A 21,628-nucleotide genomic window follows, 5' to 3' on the forward strand; every position below is an offset into this window, starting at 1 on the left:
TTATCCGACAGCACAAGTAAATTACATTTGGACACTCATTTTAATGGTTTGCAAGCATTGATCAAAACTGTTAAGCTGAACTTTACCGAAGAGCTTTAAAAGTTGAAGGTATACAGGCAGCGTTGTAGTCGAGACCAAGATCACAGAGCGTCGAGACAAAGACAAGACCAAGATTTTGAGGGGCCGAGACCAAAGACAGTCGAGACCAAGACGAAGACCATCAAAAATTGTATTGTGTCTTTGAGATTGTGAATTGTGCACAACAATAACAAATCAAAGCTTTCAAAGCCAGAAGTTTTACATCCAATAACATTAATGATGTTAACACATAAATTAGACAAACTGGCTTGCATACAGTAAATGACAATCAATACAGACATCGATTTTACACTTAACAAAGTACAATTGCCAAACCTTTTAAAAGTAAAACTTGTTTGTTTTAAAATTATTAGGAATTTACACAATTTCGCTTTCCTGCTTTAGCTCAAGCTTGAAAAATAATGATTTTTTATATACTGTATGTCTAGTATTGAATATAGATCAGTCTCTTTGGTTACTCTAAAGCACACACGTTCCATTTGAAGAGTTTCATTTCTGAGTGTTAATTTGATATATATTCAAGTCCTGATTGTGAACCTCCCTCTCGAGACAATGCATGTCTCCTATTGGACAGTGTTGAAATGGCCCTATAAGTCTCCACCGCGCCAAAGAATCCACCACCACTAGTCTCTCGTGCGCCTTTGCGCAAAGGATATGGACTTGATCGCATCTCTCTCTCTCCATTCCCATACGCATCTGCTGCACCCGGCAGCTCACATGGTGTCCCAATGAACCATCGTCCTCACGGATCGTCCAACATACAATGGATTAACAGGAAAGACATGAATGCCCGCACAGAGGACGGCATCAGCCTGTGCCAAAGGGCTCTCCAAATAGTGACCGAGCTGTGCCTCTCGGGGCACGTCGACCGGGAGAAATGCGCGGGGATATTTCCGCTGGAGAGCAACATACCAGGTAAAGGAAGTTCAGGTAAATTTAACTTTAACGAAGTTTATCCACCTTTTCTTCCTTTTCCCGAACGTTCTTTTGCAGGTTAACAAGTAACTTTTTAGAAAACAGAGTACGCGAAGTACTGAAAGTGTGTAAAGTTTGATTATGGCCACAGAAACACTTTTTGTAAAAGCGTTTACAATATGAAATGAAACGAACAGACTTTTCCACCTGTAGCGTACAGTACTCGTGCGCAACAGGTTGACATTGGCATGTTTTATCATATTGAATAATATTCCTGAACGCACACGCTTCTCCCGATAAAACATTTAGTCAAAAGATTTTTGTAGGTGTGGAGATGTCGCATGATATAAATAATCGCGTGCATTTAATCCAGAGAAAAGTGCATAAAGTATTTTTTGCATCGCGCTTTGCATTACGCGTCTAAAAATATGTAGTACGCATGTGCCACTGATTCTGCATGATACAACTTTTTAATGATTTTACATTGTAAAAATATTAATAACATTCAATTGTTACTTTAAAGAGCTGTTTTGCCTGATATAACACCCGATGTTAGTCCGATGGAATCGGTTATGTAATTCAGTTCATTCAGATGTCACAACCAGCTGATGCACGTGCTAGTTTGCCATTTTTTTTCATGTTGGGAACCTACTTAAATTTTTAATTTGTTTCATTAATGTTGTTAGTAAACCTAAAGAACAGTTGAATGAAAAGGGAAGCAAAACGATCTCTGCTTTACTAAACAAGCACATTCCAGTCTTCTTTTTCTTATCTTGCCCTCTCTTTCTTTTCTTTTTCTCTCTCCCTATTTCTCCTGTTTGTCTGTCGCACATCATTTATTGCTGCTGATCCTCTGGTCTGTCTGGTCTTCATTTATCTCCAACTATCCCTGTCTTGTTTTTCTTCCCTCATGTTCTTTACGATCTGCCTTCAACGCACTCTCGCCTGTTTATCTTCATACACTTCCCCCTACTCTTTGCTCTCTCTTCCTCTTGTTGCCTGTAGACATCTCTGTAAGTCTCCTAGCTGTGGTCGTAGGTTTCTGTGGCCTCGCCCTTTTGGTAGTCTCTCTCTTTGTCTTTTGGAAGCTGTGCTGGCCCATTTGGAGAAGCAAGGCGTTCTCATCCAATGCTGATGGCTGCCCTCGTGGGGTGCTACCTGAAGCCCCCCCGGCCCCACCTCCGGTGTCATGTTCCGTTTCTCCCATTCCTGACACCAAGGCGTCCGCATATGCCAAACCAGCGAGACAGCATTCGCAAATCCAGCAAGAGGATGAAGAGAAAAGAAAGGTGCCAGAGGTGAAGGTCAATGGGCGCAGCTCTGTAAAACTCTTGGAGGCCGCCATGAAGATCAGCCAGACGTCGCCGGACATCCCGGCGGAGGTGCAACAGGCTCTGCGTGACCGCCTGAGCAAGCAGGCCAAAATCCAGCGGCAGACAACTGAACCTACCTCTTCCTCCAGGTAAAATGTCTCTCTTATCTTTACTACACTATATTACATCCATTACATTCCATTTATGATCCTGAAGATCTACACTTTGATGCTCGATTGAACATTGTGTGACTCTACAGAAGAGGGTTAATGATTTCATTACTACCACTTGAGTAAATTACTCAAACCCATAGTGAAACCCATAATGAAATAATTGTGAGGTTATGCATCTGCATCTACCCAAAATGATAAATATACAGTAAATGATGTGTGATACAGTATGAGTCACTAAATACAGCAAATGACAGAGTAGCTGTTTTATTATCCATTTTACCCATGCTACATGGCTGCCTTCCAGACTGTTGGATATAAGCCAATGAATGCACAGCTAAACAGATTGACAAGCGTGTTTAAAGGATGCAAATACACAGAAACTCTATATCATAAGCAATTTAGAGGTGTACAGAACATGTAAATCACTGACCAATACAACAATTACATGTCTAACATTATAAATATGGAAATGCATTGATAGGGGAACTATTGCAATGCAAAATGTCAGTGCATAAAAATATCCAATATTTATTATTCAACAAAAGTGAGTCTTATCGCCACTCTCTGATTTTCACCAGCTCACCTCAGGTTGACAGGGTGATGGCATGTCTCTTGATTTCTGTGTACGCCCATTAATCGCCGCAGCTTACCAATCAAAGCCCTAGAGTCAGATCGCTATGGCAACAGCATCACACAACCCTAGCAATTAAACAATCAGGTCGTCTTCTCATTGTTTCGCGTGGCAACGTGTTTAAAGGAAACAGGGTTGTAATTAGTGTTGGCATGCGTTTGGTCCAACTTAGGGAAGTGATGAACAGCTGGGCTCGATTTCACGTGTAATCCATTATTGACTAGCCACTGGATTGTCATTAAAAACTCTGACGCAGTGTAACTGATGAGATGACAAAAGAGGCCAAATGAAGCCACTTAAAAGGTCAGTGTGACACATTTAGGATGTTTTGAGTTAGCACCTTGTCTGGGTTTAAATTCTATTCTTCTCTTAAATCGTTTCTTTAGTGTATACTAATGTCTAACTTCTCTTTAAAGGGCATGTTATGGCCTTTTTACAAGATGTAATAGAAGTCTCAGGTGTGCCCAGAATGTGTCTGTGAAGTTCAAGTCAAAATACCTCACAGATCATTTATTATAGCATGTCCAAAATGTCCCTAGTTGGGTTGGAGGAGAAACGCGCTGTTTTAATGTTTGTACATTTAAAGGGACATTCCACTTTTTTTTTTAAATATGCTCATTTTCCGGCTCCCCTGGAGTTAAACATTTGATTCTTGCCGTTTTGGAGTCCGTTCAGCTGGTCTCCGGTTCTGGCGGTACCACTTTTAGCATAGCTTAGCGTAATCCATTGAATCTGATTAGATCATTGGCATCACGCTAAAAATAGCCAAAGAGTTTCGATATTTTTCCTATTTAAAACTTAACTCTTCTGTAGTTATCTTTTGTAGTGATTTTACGCACTGCCCGAAAATAGTCCCCTTGGTTACTTTCAATAGCAGGGGACTATTTTCGGGCACTGCGTAATATCATTACGCCTGCTGCAGCCATGTTACGGCAGCAAAGTCCTTGATTATTACGCCAGAATGAGAGTATAGTTTCTATCTAGAAATATCTGCCTAGAAAATCACATCTTTTAATTTTCTGTCGATCTTAGTACACTATGTAACTACAGAAGAGTCAATTTTAAATAGGAAAAATATCAAAACTCTTTGGTTATTTTTAGCGTGATGCTAATGGTCTAATCAGATTCAATGGATTATGCTAAGCTATGCTAAACGTAGGGCTGGGCACAATAATCGATTAATCGTTTTTTAAAACCTTGTCAATTTAGAATCGATTCTCAAAGAGCAGAATCGATTTTTTTTTCATATTTTTTCTGCAAACATTAAACGTAAGATTAACGTTAATGAAATTACTAGTCTTCTTCACCCTCTTTTTTGCCTTGCGAGATGTTACCAAGGAGCCTGTCATTCTTTCATTACGTGCTTAAAATGGCAGTTTTTGGTGCTTCATCGAAGTTGATGCCACCTTCGCATAAAAAGAGGTATGGAAGCATTTAAGATTTCGTAAACAATACGACAACGATAGGGTTGTGGTTTTTAATTTTTTTTTATTAATTACCCACTTGTAAACTTAATATGTTCACTGTTATTTTTTTATTAATATAGTATTTGTATTAAATCTATAATCATTGAGTTGAATCGAGAATAAAAACCAACCCGAGAATCGGAATCAAAAATTGAATCGAGAATCGAAATTGAATCGATTTGATAGCTTGTGAATCGAAATTGAATCGATCTGGAACATCTTAATCGATACCCAGCCCTAGCTAAAAGTGCTAGCGCCAGACACAGAGATCAGCTGAATGGATTCCAAAACAGTAAGAATCAAATTTTTACCTCTAGGGGAGCTGGAAAATGAGCATATTTTTTTTAAAAAAGTGGAGTGTCCCTTTAAAGGCAGGGTGCAAGATTTTTGAGAAAAGAGAGTCGGGCTGAGTACCAAAACACACTTGTAACTAATCAGCAGTAAGGGGCGTGTCTACTAACCAACATCGTTGCCTGGGTTGCGTATGTGTGGGGGGGGGGGTCTATCAAAAGACGGTCCAGATTCTATTGTGGTAGGGGCGCGTTTGTTTAGGTAATTTCAAATGTCAACATTGGCCTTCAGAGATCATGCACCCCGCCTTTAAATGCAAATGAGCTACTGCACCTCACTTCCTTACAAACAGACAGTAAGCGCTTTCAGTTCTGATTAATACAGTCTGAGACAATAGTATGTAGGGGACAGACTCGCTGAGGGTGGAAACTGTGGCAATGCAGAACTGTAAGTGGGCGGGGCTTTATCAATGTGACCTCACATTGACAAGAGAATAAAAACGGCATGTCTAATCAGACTGCTTTGGTTTAATGGGCATTAAAAAACAAGAAGCGGGTGGATTTTTTCATCACAGGGTGGTTATGTTCACACACTGCCAACACACATTATGTCCAAACATCTTGTAAAAGTGAATTTCATAATAGGTGCCCTTTAAAACAGGTCAATATGCCAGGTTAAAATGGCAAACGCTGTCCAAGAAATTCAATAATAGTCTGAAATATGAGTCTAGATTCTTTGGACTGATCATTTAATGGTTGGTTGCTAAAAAATGAAAACAGTATTTTGCTAGACTGGGTGTGGATAGATTTTGAATTATAGATAAATTGAGCTTCGGATTTAAATGGGATGAATTAAAGAAATATGTGACCCAGCCTGTAAAAACCCAGCTAGTCTTTTTTGTGTTTTATTGTATTTTTGTGCATTTTAAAATGATCCTATATAATGTGAAGAACATATATCTGTAAAGATAAAACATTGTTATCTATAATATTGACTGAGTAAGGTCATGTCAAAGATTGAAATCAATATGAAATCAGATGATAAGATTTAAGTCTGGGTTTTCAAGACAGGGTCACGTATATGAATTACATATGGTTGTATAACTCCTAACAATGCCTTGAATGAGGACCTTTCAGAAAGGATTTGCTGTCACAATCCATTAGGTGCTGGAATGAATCACCAAATATATTCATTAACCACATATGCTGGATTCATTAAATGCCTCTGAAATAATTTAAACTTAATACATTAGCTCGAATTTAAGTCAGTTTGTACTATAGAGCTACAGTATAATCAAAACCTTCAACTGAAGTATGATGGACACTGCATGTCTTTTATTCAACCACACATGTGCATTGAAGTATTATGATAATCCACACTTCAAAAACCTGTCTCAAAAACAATTATCTGAAAGAAAAGGGAAATGTTTTTCTCAGTAAGGAGGTGAGCACACCAAAGCTTTTAAACGTGGCTGAAAACGCCAAGCGGACGCTGACTGACAACTTTTTTTCAGTCGACTGCCAGCTGAGCACTTTGCTTGCTTTGGTACGATGGGCCGGTTGATTGTTGTGATATTTGTCCCGCCCCTCCTCCACTGTGATTCGGCGGCCGTGTGAGAACTGACATTGACGAGCTGAGCTTTTCACAAAAAGTTCAATATTTTTCAGCGCGGAAAAAATGCCAGCTGCTGGCTTTTTTGAAAAACGGCACACTTCCATTGTAAACAATTGAAAATATATGCCGGCTTTGGTGTGCACGCTTCCTAAGAGAGAGATTTGTAGATCAGACAACCGCTTCACCAAGTGGATTCTGCAACAGGTGTTTGATTTAATGCATGCATAAAAAACTCATACAGTATTTCCATCTGCTCTTTCACCAAATGCAATCTCCAACCTAATGTGTCTAAATGGGACCCTGCATTTGAACACCCAGTCAAAGTTGTGATTTACTTTTTTATAAATAAAATCATCCAACGATAAAAAAGAACATTCTGTGAAAATATTCAATGATTTAAATCAATCATTGATGCTCTTCAAAATCAGACTATGAGACTTTATCCTGGTTTTGACATGCAGGGTCAACAAATACAGAGTTTTGGTTATGACTCATCGGCAAAGTATTTTAGAAACATGGTCATGACACACATTAGATTGAAATATTCATAAAAAAGCATATAATTATATCATTGCACTGTGCTGGGATGTTTGTGCAAATTGCAAGGCAAGACATGACAAAGTTGGACAAAAGAGCATGCAGGAAAACAAAGACTCGAGAGAATTGTGAGGATAAAGGAATAAAGAACCGAATTTGAATGTCATAGGTCTATGTTACATGATGTAATCCATGTTTTTCGAAACATTGTCACTGTCATATGTTTGTTGTCATTCTCCAAAAGGTGCTAGTTGCTAGGAAACACCAAGGACAAGTAGAGAACCATGGCTAGAATAGGAGTCATGCCAAGTGTTGCAACAGGTGACATAGTACAAAGATCCAAGGCTACTTTGATCAACCGTCATGATGAAACGTTGTTAAAACTGGATTACCGTTCACTAGTTTGGAAAAATGTATTCTTTTATTCTTCCACAGGCACAATTCGTTCCGCCGTCACCTCCCGCGGCAGCTGAACGTGTCCAGCGTAGACTTCCCCATGGACACTATACCCGTGCGCCAGTCTTCTGCGGTCAGCATTGGCCGTATCAAACCTGAGCTGTATAAGCAGAAGTCTGTGGACTCGGAAGAAGGTGCCAAGGAACCGGTGGAAACGTGTGGAAAGCTGAGTTTTGCCCTCAGCTACGACTATGAGGAACAAGCCCTCGTGGTTCGCATTTTAAAGGCCCTTGACCTGCCCGCTAAGGACTTCACAGGCACCTCCGACCCCTACGTCAAGATCTACCTGCTTCCCGAGCGCAAGAAGAAGTTTCAGACGAGGGTGCACCGCAAGACGCTCAATCCCACGTTTGACGAGGCGTTTCGCTTCCCTGTGGAGTACAGCGAGCTGTGCAATCGCAAGTTGCACTTCAGCGTGTACGACTTTGACCGCTTTACGAGTCACGACATGATCGGTGAGGTGGTGGTTGATAACCTGTTCGAGCTGTCTGATCTATCACGGGAAGCTGTGGTTTGGAAGGACATCCTTGCCGCTACAACAGTGAGTACAGCGTGTGTTTGGCTGTAAGTGGGGCAGTACCCTTGAAAAGGTCCTAATATGTGCCATTTAGGTAAAGATTTGTATACATTTGGTACCAATTTATGCTACCAATCTGTAACTCTTTAGGTGCAAAGCTGTACTTTTTGAAAGGGTACCGCCCCGATGACAGGTAGGGACTATTTTTCTGACAATGTATGTGTACTCGCGCTATCAAGTTACTAAAATAAGTATTCGGAAATGCAGTTTATACCAGTGGCTCACAAACTGGGATGATTTAACCCATTTTGCTAATCAAGTAAATATATGAAGAGTTTGGTTCCAAAACGCGATAAACGCTATTAAAAAAAATGAGTTACTGCCAAAATCATTATTGTATCAGGTTAGTATTTAAAAGTAAATTCTTAATTTTACGCAAAATACAATATCCGTCATGTTATTCTGTCATCTTTTCTCCCTTTTTTCCCAAAATGCAATAAACGCCACTCCTCCTTTTCTTCAGAATGCAATAAATCCGCTCAACAAATCACAGCGCACCATTCAATGCAATGTAAACAACAATGGCGCGCTTTGAATACACACAGAATCCTAGTTTTCCTCATCTTGTACTTTGTGATCAACAAACAAACAAAAACAAAATAATAATGGCACTGATAAACCTGTGGTGGTTTTCTGTGGCGGGGAAGAAACGTAAGCCATCAACATCTAATAATTTACAGCCCAGTCACACGAAATTATCTACCTAGTCACGTAATTTTTTTAATTCTTTTTCATGATACTGTCACAAATTTCTGAGTTTTTTCGTAATCGTATCACGAATTTCCGTGTTTTTTTGTAATCGTATTTCTGTTTATGTGTCTTTGTCACGTATTGGTTACTTTTTTGTCCTAATTTCTTACCATTTTCGCTTCGGTTTAGAGTTAGATTTACATAAAATGACATGCTTACCCAAACCCAACTCTAACCCTAACGCCAGGCGACAATGTTTTAAAATATAGAAGAAAATATAAAAAAAAAAATAAAAAAAAATAGTATAAACCAATACTTCAAATGCAAACACCAAATCTAACCCTAAACCGAAGCGAAAATGGTTTGAAAATAGGAAAAAGCAGTTGAGTAACCAATACGTGACAATGACACATAAACAGAAATTTGTGATACAATCACGAAAAACCGTGACTATAGGTACATAATTTTGTGAGACTGGGTAGCTAGAGGTACTCGGGAGACGAAAAAATGCCAGCTGTTGCTTGTTCTTAAACTAACTAACTTCTTACACAAACTTCTGTTATGCTAACAGATTGACCCCAGGTGATCTTATGAAAAACTTTACATTATTTTACGCCAAGCTTACGCAAAGCCAACGAAAATCGAGCAGGACCAAAACATTTTACAGCTGATTGCCGTGAAAAAAGTTCAGCGAAGACGTCCCAAGTATAACCGCAGCAATGACACAAAGTAAGTGTTTTGATTAATGCCATTAATGTTTCTTTTTTTAAATCAGTGTATACAACTAGTCAACTAAATGAATATAACATGGCAAAAATGAATGCACATTTATATATTCATTCAATAGATTTTTAGTATTTTGAAAAAAAAAATCAGCTTTTATAAGAAATCTTTGAAAATCAAATTATGGATTTGAATTTTTATGTTATTATAACCTAAAGATGCTATGTGAAAGTTTGTAACAGAAAATAGTGGTTTTCATCATCACTTTCTTGGTATAGAAAACAGGTTTTTACCTAAATTTAGTCAAAATGTATTTATTGCGTTTTGGAACCAAACTCTTCACATCTTGATTTAATAATTTTAGATATTTATGCTGGAAAACAAGACAAAAACACCAAGTAACACATTATTATTATTTTAAACTAACATTCAACGAGTTACAAGTAAAGAAACCTACACTGAATTGAACCTACACGGAAGGAGAGTTAAAAATAAAATACAAAAACTATTATAAGCCTAAGAAGCACAGGGCGAACTGTACTGTCCCTACAGGCCAGGCACTCAAGTTTTTACAAAACTGAGCCCCTCAAAGTAAAATTAACTCCATGAGTGTAAAAAACCCTTCACAGGTCTCACTAATGGACAGATTGATCTGTTATGTAAAGCCCTTGCCAAGTGTGAAGGAGGTCTCATCTTCAAACTGACTCACCCTTTCAGGGCACCCACATACCCCTTTTACAAAAATAAATCCAATTGGCAGTTTTCAAAGCCACAGGAAGCATGATTATCAAGCCAGAGGCTTCAAACGACAGCTATGACTAATTCAACAGGTGTGGAAGTGACTCTGTCCAAGCGCCCCCTACTGACATCACAGCACAATAGGATGTCACCATCAGCCCATTTCATAAAGGAACCTAATTTCCTCCCTACTAATGTGTTTTTTACTCCTAAGATAGATTGGCCCTGTTGATAATATAGCCTACTCAAAATATGACACCTCAGCTAATATATCACAGCCTCAGTCACTGAATTTTTTACTGAATGATTTGTAGGAACAAATGAACCAACTTTCTCCAAACATGCAGCATTGAGACTTTTTTAGCATGGTACTGTATGAAAGTCTTCAGTTTTACTCATACATGAGGTGCTCAGATGAAAAAGCCGCTGAACACCACCTCCGTCAAAAATAAGATTATGATATTACCCTAATGCTCACGTTCATCAAATGCCTTCGCCTTCAATCTGCTTAATCCCAGCCTCAGGTCGTTCAGAAATATATTTTTTTTCTTTTTGCCGAATCCAACAAAGATGAATTGGATGAACGACGACGCAAGAAACAACAGTGGATTACATTTAAAATTGTGTCGCTTGTGAATACTTGGACCTGAATACAACCCGAATGTGGCAGCACATGCACATTTTTTTTTGAAGTGGAGGTTTTTGTCAAAAAAAGTTTGCATGTACTTAGAGGGTTTTGCAGCGAAAGACAGTTAAATTTGTTAAATACCAATAAAATGACTAAAGTGACTTAATTCCTGACTATTAACCTTTTCATTGCCATTAAATTGAAATAAATGAACCTAAACCTAAAAATTCTCATTTAAAAGAGAACATATAAGACAGACTTCGATCACACAGAACATGTTTTAACGGTTAAAACTGTGAGGTGGACCACATTGCCTTTATTTGATTGAGTTCAGAAAAGAGCAGTGCACTTTTTTTATATATTGCAAGGCAACCACAGAGGCAGCTGCCCTGTCAATCAAATATTAAAGCATAAGTGCTTTTGAAACTTTGGTTTGCTGTTAACTGTCATTTTAGCAGAAACTTTAAAAATAGGGAGCTTGCTCTGAACTTGATTGAGGGTGAGAGGTGCACACCCACTCAGGAGACAGTGAGTTACTGCAGTCTCCGGTTGTTACAAGCAACTATAAACTTCTGCCACCACAATATAAGGCCCATCTTTCTCTGCATTGGATTGGACAATGAAAAACCTGTAAAGGATGTTGGGCGCTGTTCCGCACAAAGTTGACTTTGTTTAAAGAAATATTACATTTTATTAAAAGAAAAATCCAGATAATTTACTCACCACTATGTCATCCAAAATGTTGATGTCTTTCTTTGTTCAGTCGAGAAGAAACTATGTTTTTTGAGGAAAACATTGCAGGATTTTTTTCATTTTAATGGACTTTAATAGAGCCCAACATTTAATACTTAACTCACTACTTAACAGTTTTTTTCAATGAAGTTTCAAAGGACTATAAACGATCCCAAACGAGGCATAAGGGTCTTATCTAGCGAAACAATTGTCATTTTTGACAAGAAAAATTAAAAATATCCACTTTTAAACCACAACTTCTCAGATAGTATATGAACAGTCTTTCGTTTTATGCCACATTCAATTCTAAGTTGCTTACAGATATTTTGCATCCTTTATTGTATAAAAATCTTTATTGTAAAGAGTCTTAACAACAATGCACACTGAGAAAATTGCTGGGCTATAGAAATAAAATGGCACTGAATTCAAGGTCTGGCTGGAGAGCTTCGCAGCATTGTCTTCACAGTGCAAAGGTCATGGGTTCGATTTCCAGGAAAAACACACGCTGACATACTGATATTAACGTATACCTTGAATGCACTGAAAGAGAAAAGAAAGCTTGTAGTCTGTCGAAGGTTTTGACCTTTTGTCGTGTATTATTACATGGAGACCAGTTCGAATACAACTTTAACCTGTAAGGTGAAAGGCATCTTGGCACACTCACCTACCAGTGACTCACAAATAGCAATGACGTCCCTTCCTGCTACTAAGACAAAGCGAGAGGTGAAAACATGTTATTCTGTTCACCACAGATTCTGCTTGACTTGTCGATGGTGAGTCATTCCTGTTTGAAAAATATAATCTTCTCGTCCCACTTGTTTGCCACATCGGTCTCTTTCAGGCTCATTAATTTCGTGATTGTTTTGTTTCCAGCGTATTTAATCATTCTGTTGTTGTGTGTGTGATGCGCAGTTTTGTTCTTGTTTCCATGATGTAGTGATTTTATTGTATTTTTCTCCGCTTTTCATTCTACTGTTATTTCTTTCTCATTCCCTTCACTGATTATTATCTTCCCTCATAGCTATTTATTGATCTGTAGGGTTGTGGAGAAATTTTGATGTGTTGTGTTTACGAGGGTATGGTCACACAAACACTTAAAATTACTGTAATATTGTACTACAACAGTTTGCCTTTTTTATTGGCTTTATTGGCAACCACCAAAATGCCAGCACCAAAAGCTATGGTGTCATTTGCCAAAAAAGGCTTCTCCAAATGGATTTAATTTTAGATACTGTACAATTTGACAGCACTTTTTTTCGCAATGTTGATAATCACCACTTCACACATGACCCCTAAATGAAAAAAAAAATGCTGCTAAATAAATGGAAACCCTGTATGTGTGAAAGCGACTCATTACTACAGCCCCAAAGAGACCAAATCGACTCAGCAAGCAGAAACGGAGCAGCTGCTCTTAGGCCCCTGACTGTGGAAAGAGTCTAGCAGCTCTCAATGCCCAAAATAGTTCGATTGCAGCCTTGCTGCGCTACGTTTCCGACAGCGCACTGAAACCCTCTATTTTGTCTTTAGTTGACGTCTGAAGGTCTAATTTTGTTCTCTGTTTTGGATCACGTTGTTACGTGGCTACTGGAGGAGGATGGAGTTGAAGAGTCAAAACAGGAAGGGTATTATTGCCCCAAAAAGACTTGACATGAACGCAGCCAGGAGACATGATTCTCGCCTGCAGCTCTCGGTATTTGCCACTTGTGGTGTGGTTAACAAGAGCAGTCTAGGAGAAACACATCTTCAGTATTTGATAGAAGATTTTAATAGTTTAGATGCAAAACTCATCATTTTTTATCAGGCTCTCATGTTTAGGGCCATTAATTTCACTTAAATGGCAATGAAAGGGTTATTACTCAGTAAATGAAATTCCTTTTGTCACAAGTGTCACTTTAGTTGTATCATTGGTATTTAACACATTTTACTTACTTTTGCTGCAAAACCCCCTAAGTGCATGCATGCTTTTTGGCAAAAACCTCTAAACTTCTTTGGACGAAACACAAGCTGCGTTTCCATTACCCTTTAAAGGCAAGGTCCATAATCTCTGAAAGCCAATGGTGATATTTGAAATCACCTAAACCAACACGACCCTACACCAATAGAATCTGGACCTTTATTTGACCACCCTACACATACGCAACCCAGGAAATTATGTCGGTTAGTAGACACACCCCTTACTGCAGATTGGCTACAAGTGTGTTTTGGTAGTCAGCCTGACTCTCTTTTCCAAAGGGTTTTCATATATCATGCACTCCGCCTTTAAATTGCACAAACTGACATTGCGAATTGAAAATATGGCAAAATATAAACACGTCAATTTGGCAAAAAAAATATTTACACTCGCATGATGTGGTTTTTCACGCAATTCAGAAAAGATGTATTTCGCAAAACTGCACTGAAATTTGCATTTTTAGGTCACATAATTATTATTTGAAGATGACGTGGTATGTAGCCTACTAAAACCTCCCAGGAACACCTCAATACGTGTCTGCTCCCAAGTATAAGAGGTTTGGATAACACTCCTACATCTCTTTTGACTTAAAATAATGTACTTTACCTCCAAGAAACACCTATACGTTGACGCTCCTAAATATAAGGGACTTTTCTTGCCATTAATGTTTGGATAATACTCTTACATCTCATTCGGTTAAAAATAATGCCTAATGCGGTGGATGTGATATTAACCGAATAAGACGTAATGTTTGGAATGACTTATTGCGAGAGGAAAAACTACGTTTCAGTCGCATATAATTGGTTAATTGAAACCTCATCATTTTGCAATAGTCTTTTGTAATCTGTAATGAAATGCAGTCAACAGTTGCAAAATCACTAAAGATGCAACTAGAAACATTGCAAATGTCAGAATTCAAAACTAAATCACACATTAGGTAGCACTGCAATGCATTTGGCTGCCACATTAAAGTCGTATTCAGGTCCAAGTACTCACAAGGGACCTAAGCTTGAATGTGAATTACGCTTATTTTCCAATCCCACCCTCTCTTTCACCAGTCACTCTATACAGTCCTTAGCCTGGCTAACACCAGATCAGTTTCATAGAGAATGAGATGTGGTCTGGGAATACCCAGAGCCGTTGGGTGCTACAAATGTCTATCAAATGCGTCTGTACAAAGCTTATAGCCAATCGTTTCAATTATACCAGATGACGTATGTAGAGCGACATCAATTCAAACGTAAACGACTTTTATCGGTTCGTGTGCACACAGCTGAAAGCTATGCAACTAAACCGCTAGCTGTATATTGATATTGAAAAGCAACACATTTTAGTGGCACTGTAACAACCACAGTACAGGCATAATGACAATATGATATTAATAAATTCCACTTACCATTTATAAGTTAATTGTACTTTGTCGACGACAATGCCTAACAGGTTGGTCCTATAAAACTCTTTATCTGTGCACTTAAGGACTTTGCTGAAAAAGGGGCGTTCCCGAGCGCATTCAAGATCATTATTTTGATGGAGGTGGCGTTTAGAGGCTTTTGCATCTAAATGTTATCGCCTTTTATCCCTGTTACGCAATCTGTTTTGATTCTTTACTTAGACAGATTAATCGCTATCCTTAGCAATCTTTGAAAGATTATTAATATATGTCTTTATATGCCTTTTAGAATAAACTTTACCGCCTCTGCAAAATAAATAAAGGTCAGGAATTTGTCTCATTCAAAATTGAGTTATTTCATCATGCCAAGAATGAACCATCAAACGTCGTTACGTAAGAGTTTTTGAGCAGAGAAATATTTTCCTAGAAACTAGCAAAACAAAAGTTGTATTTAAGTCCCAAAGTTTTGAAAAAAGACAAATATATGCTCTGTAGATCTAATATAGAACGGGGCTTAGTTTATATCTGATAAGCAAACACTGTTTTCGGTGAGGCAAATAAACATCAGTCAATAAGGTTTTGTAGAGTCTCTCCAGAAGAAAATCATCTTAAAATATTTGCTGAAGTGCATAGCTTTTCTCCAAATCATTTTATCAATAATTTCTATGATATTATACCTTAGGCATCTCTTGGCACCGTATGGTCAAATCCAATTTTTACCTATTGATCAAATCTCACTTTTAGTATTACTGTAAATCTTTTGATTTATTTTTTCCTTTTTTTTCAGGAGAGCGTGGATCTGGGTGAAATTATGTATTCCCTTTGCTATCTTCCCACGGCTGGACGCATGACCCTCACCGTTATCAAGTGTCGCAATTTAAAAGCCATGGACATAACTGGATACTCGGGTAAGTGGTAAAAACAGCAGCAAAAAAAGAGAAAATGAAACTAATGCTATGTTGCTCTATGCAAGCTAGTTATTGCAATTCATGTTTTAAACCTGAAATGCTCAAAACAGATTCCTTCTTTTCTCCTTAGATCCATACGTCAAAGTCTCTCTCATATGTGATGGACGGAGACTTAAAAAGCGAAAAACAACCATCAAAAAGAACACGCTTAACCCTGTCTATAACGAAGCCATCATTTTTGACATTCCACCTGAGAACGTGGAGCAGGTCAGCCTGTCAATCACGGTGATGGATTATGACAGGTCAGTGCCTACGTTTTAGACGACAAGAAAAACAATGACTGTAGGTTAGTTTTTTACACATTCAGAAGCATGTCTAACATAAACGGATTTGATCAGACATGACAGAAAACACCAGTAATAGCATGTTTGACTAATATTACTCTACAAATATTTGCACTTGCAGTCTGGAGGGGAAAAGCCCATTTTTTTGCCAGCCCAAGAGAATCATGTGCAAAAAATCATATTCTTACTCGGATTTTGTCTTGTTTTCAAACACAATTGCTTAGACATCCTTAAAACTTGTGAAGACAAATAATACTAGCAAAATTTTGACAGGTTTACTTTAACAAATTCTGGGTTATTGTCAAAATTAAAAAGCCAGTGTGTTAAATTAACCCTGAAAAGTTGTATATTTGATCGAACAATGGGTTAAAACAACCCAGCATTTTGAGTTGAAACAACCCAGCATTGAAAATTAAGAGTGTATGTTTAAAACAAGAAAAAAATGTTTGCCAAAAAGGGTAAGACTTTTTTTTCGTTTTGAATAACTTTATTATACTCCACTTGCAAACAGCTTGCAAACTGAATGCGGAGTTGTTTTAACTTATCAAATATGGACAAACCCAACTATTGTCTTCTAAATAAATCAGGTTTTATTTGATTCATGTGATACTTTGTTTGTTATTTATTGCCTTTTTATTTTGTTGTTTGGTTAGTTTTTTTACTGCCTGCAATGTTATGTGTATCTTTTAATTTCATCTTTTTATGTAAAGCGCTTTGAGATGCTACTTTTAAAGGCGCTATACAAAATAAAGTTTATTATTATTATTATTATTATTATTATTATAAATAACCCTATGCTGGGTTGTTATTAACCAACAATGGGTTGAAAAAACCCAGCATGTGGTTAACAATAACCCAACTGTTATAACTGCTTATATTTGACCCAACTATGGGTTAAAATAACCCAACATTTTAGCAAAAACACTATTTATATTATTTTGCTTAAAACATTTTTTTTTTAATTTTCCCCGCCCTTGACGAGTTATCTGGTCAATTAACAGAAAACGCTTCCCTGCCGATGACAAATTTTTTACGCCAATCCATATATCCACTATTATCCACTAGGTGGAGCTCTTACCCAACTTATAAAACAATCAGGCATCCACTGATCCAAAATCAGTAAAAACTCTGTGTATGTTTTGATCCTCGCTCTAGTATTTAAACAAAAATCCTTAACAAAAATGCTAGTATCTCAGCTTTTTGCTCAAATATTGGTATTTGTGAAGAAACCTACTAATATTTAAGAGGTGATAGAAAGAAAACAAGTGAAAATGGTTGTTTGAAACCAGAGGGTCTGCTCTTTTTATTTGATATATTGTATGTTTCTATATTTAAAGAAGAACATTTACTGGAAGGCATTAAACTTTTGTAAAAAATCATATATTGTCAAAAATGCTGGCGCTGGCTGGCAATGTTTTTTCTAAAAACGCTGGTGGGGAAAGAGTTTAGGAAGTTTAGATAATGGTGAAAACAAGAGTACTAAGAGTAAAGTTGTATTTTTTAAGTCTTCTGTTATGTTTACCTTACAGAGTTGGACACAATGAAGTTATAGGGGTGTGTAGGGCGGGGCCGGATGCCGAAGGGCTTGGGAGGGACCACTGGAATGAGATGCTAGCTTATCCACGAAAGCCAATCACTCATTGGCATGCCCTGTGTGAGGTAAGAGACTGTGGGGATGTCAACCGAATTTGCTGTGGACATTCTGGTGATGGCATTAAATAGTTTGCTAACCTATACAGACAACAAGATGACTCTATCTTTCATAAGATAAACTCTGTATTGTAATATTTAGTTGATTAAGCACTGATGTTATCCTTTTGAATGATGTTATCTATTTGCCAAGTGCAATAACGTGAAATATGCTCTAAGATGTTATGTTCTACAGCAAAATGTGATAAATTCCCATCTGTCCCCGTAGTGGCCAGGGCGAGCGTCCAGTTTTGAGAGTCAAGGATCATGTCCATCTCCAAAACCCCCTCAGACCCCATAACAACCTGGAGATCACACAGTCCTAATTGCAAAACACCTTTGGTTTGTGTAATTAAAAGGGTATATTTTTCTGTAGTTGTAGCTTGTGTATACCTTTTTATTTGAAAGATAATTATACAGTACTGGTATCCCTACTACATGCACAACCAAGCATCCGAATCTCGGTATCTCTTTCTTTTAACTGGTGCTGACTAAAATGATAGTTTGTGGTCAGTTTGAAGCTGACATTGAACCTACCTTCTGTATGACAACATAATGATGCCGTGTAATGTTACAGACACATGAAATGACAGTACTTATCGTTTCATATTCTTGAACGGGTCATTTATGAATGTTATAAAATGTTGAAAATATTTGACAAAACTAATGCAAGGTTAGAGAAGTGAAAAGAAAAGGCTTTTAAACCTAAAATTACAATTTGTCCTGCATAAATGTTTCAAAGGAAAGAGACCTTGAAGTTTAATCAGGTGATTGTATAATCAGATGGTGATTGTTGATGATGTAAATAGTGTTATCATTATTTTCAAGCTTCTAGTATTTATTTCTGTACATGAATAAGAATAACAATAGTAGACAAGCATATTGCTTTACCTCAACCAACACACATCACTCAATGACAACTGCATTAGAGCGAGTTCCCATCAACGGTTTGGAAACTGGATAACATCAAATATCACTATTATTCATTAATATTTTAGAAATAAAAGTCAAAATATGTACCCCGGCTGGCATTGGTCCTTTGAAAAAGACCTAATATTTACCCTTTTGTACCAATATGTATACCTTTGAAATACTAATATGCACTCCTTGATACCAATATGTACCTCTGAGGTACTAATAAGAACAAAGGGTGCCGCAAAGTTACAGCTAGGGACCATTTTTTGACAGTGTAATATAAATTTAAGGGGGATTGTCAATGCTTTTTTATTTTAATTTATTATATATGTCCCAAAGTAAGCCTGCACCTCTAACAAAAAATAATGATGCTTTAAATAATATGAGAAGGATGGTTTTCGTTAGATTTCATTGACAGTAAAAACAACAAAAAGAAACTATAAATCCTAAAGAATAAAGTATGAGATATAATTTTTAATAAAATGTTTCCTTGGATATGTATAAAAAAATACTAATTAAAATAATGAACTATTAAAAAGTGATGGTCAGATGGGACTTCACAGTAGCCACACGATGTAGCTTGTTTTGTTGATGTTTAAACTAAACAAACGTCGTAAAATTGATTTATCCTTATCAATATCCAGGTTAATATTTGTATAGTAGGTTTTTCAAATATATGAAATTCTTCCCATGCATTAAATCCTCATATCTATCTGTCCCTCATATCATCCATCTCATTTTCCCATTTCACTGTGGTAAATTTTTTGATGTACGATTCAATTTTAAGTGCTCACAGGTGGTATTAAAAGTAGCAAACAATGTTTTCTTCACAATGATTTTTGAAACTCTTTGCATTGTCTGAATGATTAAAGTAAGTAAACATACAAGAGATGCCGTTCTTTGAAATTTGATTGTAATTAAAGGGATAGTTTACCAAAAAATGAAAATGTTGTCATTATTTACTCACCCTACAATCTTGTAAAAATGACTTTGTTCTGCTAAACACAAATCACGCAGATCAGGGGCACCATTGACTTCCATAGTAGAAAAAAAGAGTACTATGGAAGTGAATGGTGCCTTGTATCGGTTTGGTTAAATTTTTCAAAATATCTTTCTTTTGTGTTCCGCAGGAAAAAGTCATTTATTGAAGTTTGTAGGGTGAGTGATGACAAAATTTTCATTTTTGGGTGAACTATCCCTTTAAGGTGCTATAAATATTCATTCAGGCATTAGTGACACACATTATATGCTGATGTACCTAAGAATAACAGTTAATTACTGTTGACATTTGATTAATGATAAAAAATGATGAGCTCTTTGCTGAAGAGGTTAAAAATTTTATTTAAATGAATCAATAACGTCAAAAGCAATTAAAGCTATTGAGGAGTTTTTCTTTGTGTGCTGAATATGAAATATTCATGCATTCATGGTCATTTAAAAAGGGTGGATAATACAGACAATGGATAAACCTTCATTTATTCTTCGCTGGACTGAAAGTTACCTGTTAATTATTTGCTGTTAGTTTGTTTGTCATTGTGGAATATCAGTATTCATTATGTGGAATCATTCAGTGTCTATTCAGTCAGTATGCAAATAACACCTTGATAATTGCACACGTAACATATTAAAGCTGGACCCTTCTGATTAAAGAGAGGGGGGTTTAAGTGTTACTGGTGTGCCCATAAGTAATAATGCAATCAAACATGGCAATTAGACAAAAGGCTGTGTACTGTTAACTTTGATTTGCACATGTTGAGAGTGCTTCTACCCCAGAGCTCAGTCAGAGAAATCGAATTAAAATAATACCAATAATTGTAGCCTCCCGATACCAGTACCTAGACTTTATTGATTGAGCACTTATAAATGTAGACCTCTAATATATTACTATAGTATTATTTTTTATTTCGTTTAACGTTTACAGTGATAGTGTATGTATATATTTGAGAATTTCAAATTGTTATCTTGTTAAAGTGTATTTCTATGGATTGTTTGGTGGTGGTTTGTACTATGGGCTTGTGATCTTGAAAAACTTTATACACAATTTGCATATATTGTGTAATGGCTTCTAAAATTGTAAAATTGGCTTCAACTTCCTGTTGAGCTGTTGATAAAACGCTTGTCGGTAAATTTTTTGTCATACTTGCACTGACAACAAAATTGATCGCTATATATGTTGTTATGATGTGTACAGTTTGTGATAACTTTTGTAAAAAAAAATAATGCAGTAAATATTTGAAATATAATTTTCTGGATGTTTCAAATGTATTTTAACTAAATAAATTCTGAATTGTCAAAGTGTATTTTACAAAGTGTTGTATATTACAGTTATTTTTGAGTTTTTATTTTAGAGTTCAACAAAACTGAATAACAGAGAACAGGGGTGTCATGTCTTAAATGTGCCATAGGATAAAAAACTGTATTTATCTAGATGAATAATAACAGCTCTATGACATATCGTGAGCCTCAAATGCATTTGTTTCCTCATTTTTATGTAAACCTTGTACACACAAAGACTGCTGGAAAACAGGCCAATCTCAACATAACACAGTCACAGTCGAAATGGACGGCCCCAACATTAAATTACACATAAATTATTACAAAGTTGTTAAAATGCTAAAAAGAAAGTTGTGACTGCTCAGTTAGCGCTACATGCTAATTAATGCTAACTTTTAGGCTGTAGTTCTACTATTGACGTTACAGTTACGTTTTGCAGGTTCATACTGGAAAAAAGACGTACCACTCAGAAACGTCAATTAACAATCTCCAAACAATTATTAGTTCCACAAAATCAGAATTTTCGTCTGATACAGGCTCAAACATATAATGTCTGTTTACTAATGTGAGCTAC

General features: G+C 36.9%; 2 protein-coding genes across 4 annotated transcripts in view; one reads left to right on the forward strand and one right to left on the reverse strand.

The window, feature by feature from the left end:
- ppfibp1a (PPFIA binding protein 1a) overlaps positions 1–21,628 on the reverse strand; it is a 131,403-nt gene that overhangs the window by 92,297 nt on the left and 17,478 nt on the right. The window lies entirely within an intron of this gene.
- On the forward strand, positions 548–21,103 carry syt10 (synaptotagmin X). 3 transcript variants are annotated; one of them, XM_055190879.2, is made up of 7 exons: positions 548–1,029; positions 2,020–2,476; positions 7,475–8,036; positions 15,715–15,832; positions 15,963–16,134; positions 17,706–17,835; positions 18,095–21,103. In XM_055190879.2, the coding sequence occupies exons 1-7, from the start codon at positions 828–830 to the stop codon at positions 18,164–18,166; spliced, it is 1,713 nt and encodes a 570-aa protein (XP_055046854.1). In that variant the 5' UTR covers positions 548–827; the 3' UTR covers positions 18,167–21,103. The 3 variants fall into 3 exon arrangements, with proteins under 3 accessions (XP_055046854.1, XP_055046853.1, XP_055046855.1); XM_055190878.2 differs by having other exon boundaries at positions 554–1,029; positions 15,712–15,832; positions 18,095–21,101; XM_055190880.2 differs by having other exon boundaries at positions 556–1,014; positions 15,712–15,832; positions 18,095–21,100.

The sequence above is a fragment of the Misgurnus anguillicaudatus genome, chromosome 1 (genome assembly GCF_027580225.2).
Source record: "Misgurnus anguillicaudatus chromosome 1, ASM2758022v2, whole genome shotgun sequence".
NCBI lineage: Eukaryota > Metazoa > Chordata > Actinopteri > Cypriniformes > Cobitidae > Misgurnus > Misgurnus anguillicaudatus.

Bases quoted from the DNA above. Each gene is read 5' to 3' on its own strand.
- syt10 (XM_055190878.2), top strand. From the start codon at position 828: ATGAACCATCGTCCTCACGGATCGTCCAACATACAATGGATTAACAGG. The intron at 2,477-7,474 runs GTAAAATGTCTC...ATTCTTCCACAG, and splicing joins GAACCTACCTCTTCCTCCAG to GCACAATTCGTTCCGCCGTC. The intron at 16,135-17,705 runs GTCAGTGCCTAC...TTTACCTTACAG, and splicing joins ACGGTGATGGATTATGACAG to AGTTGGACACAATGAAGTTA.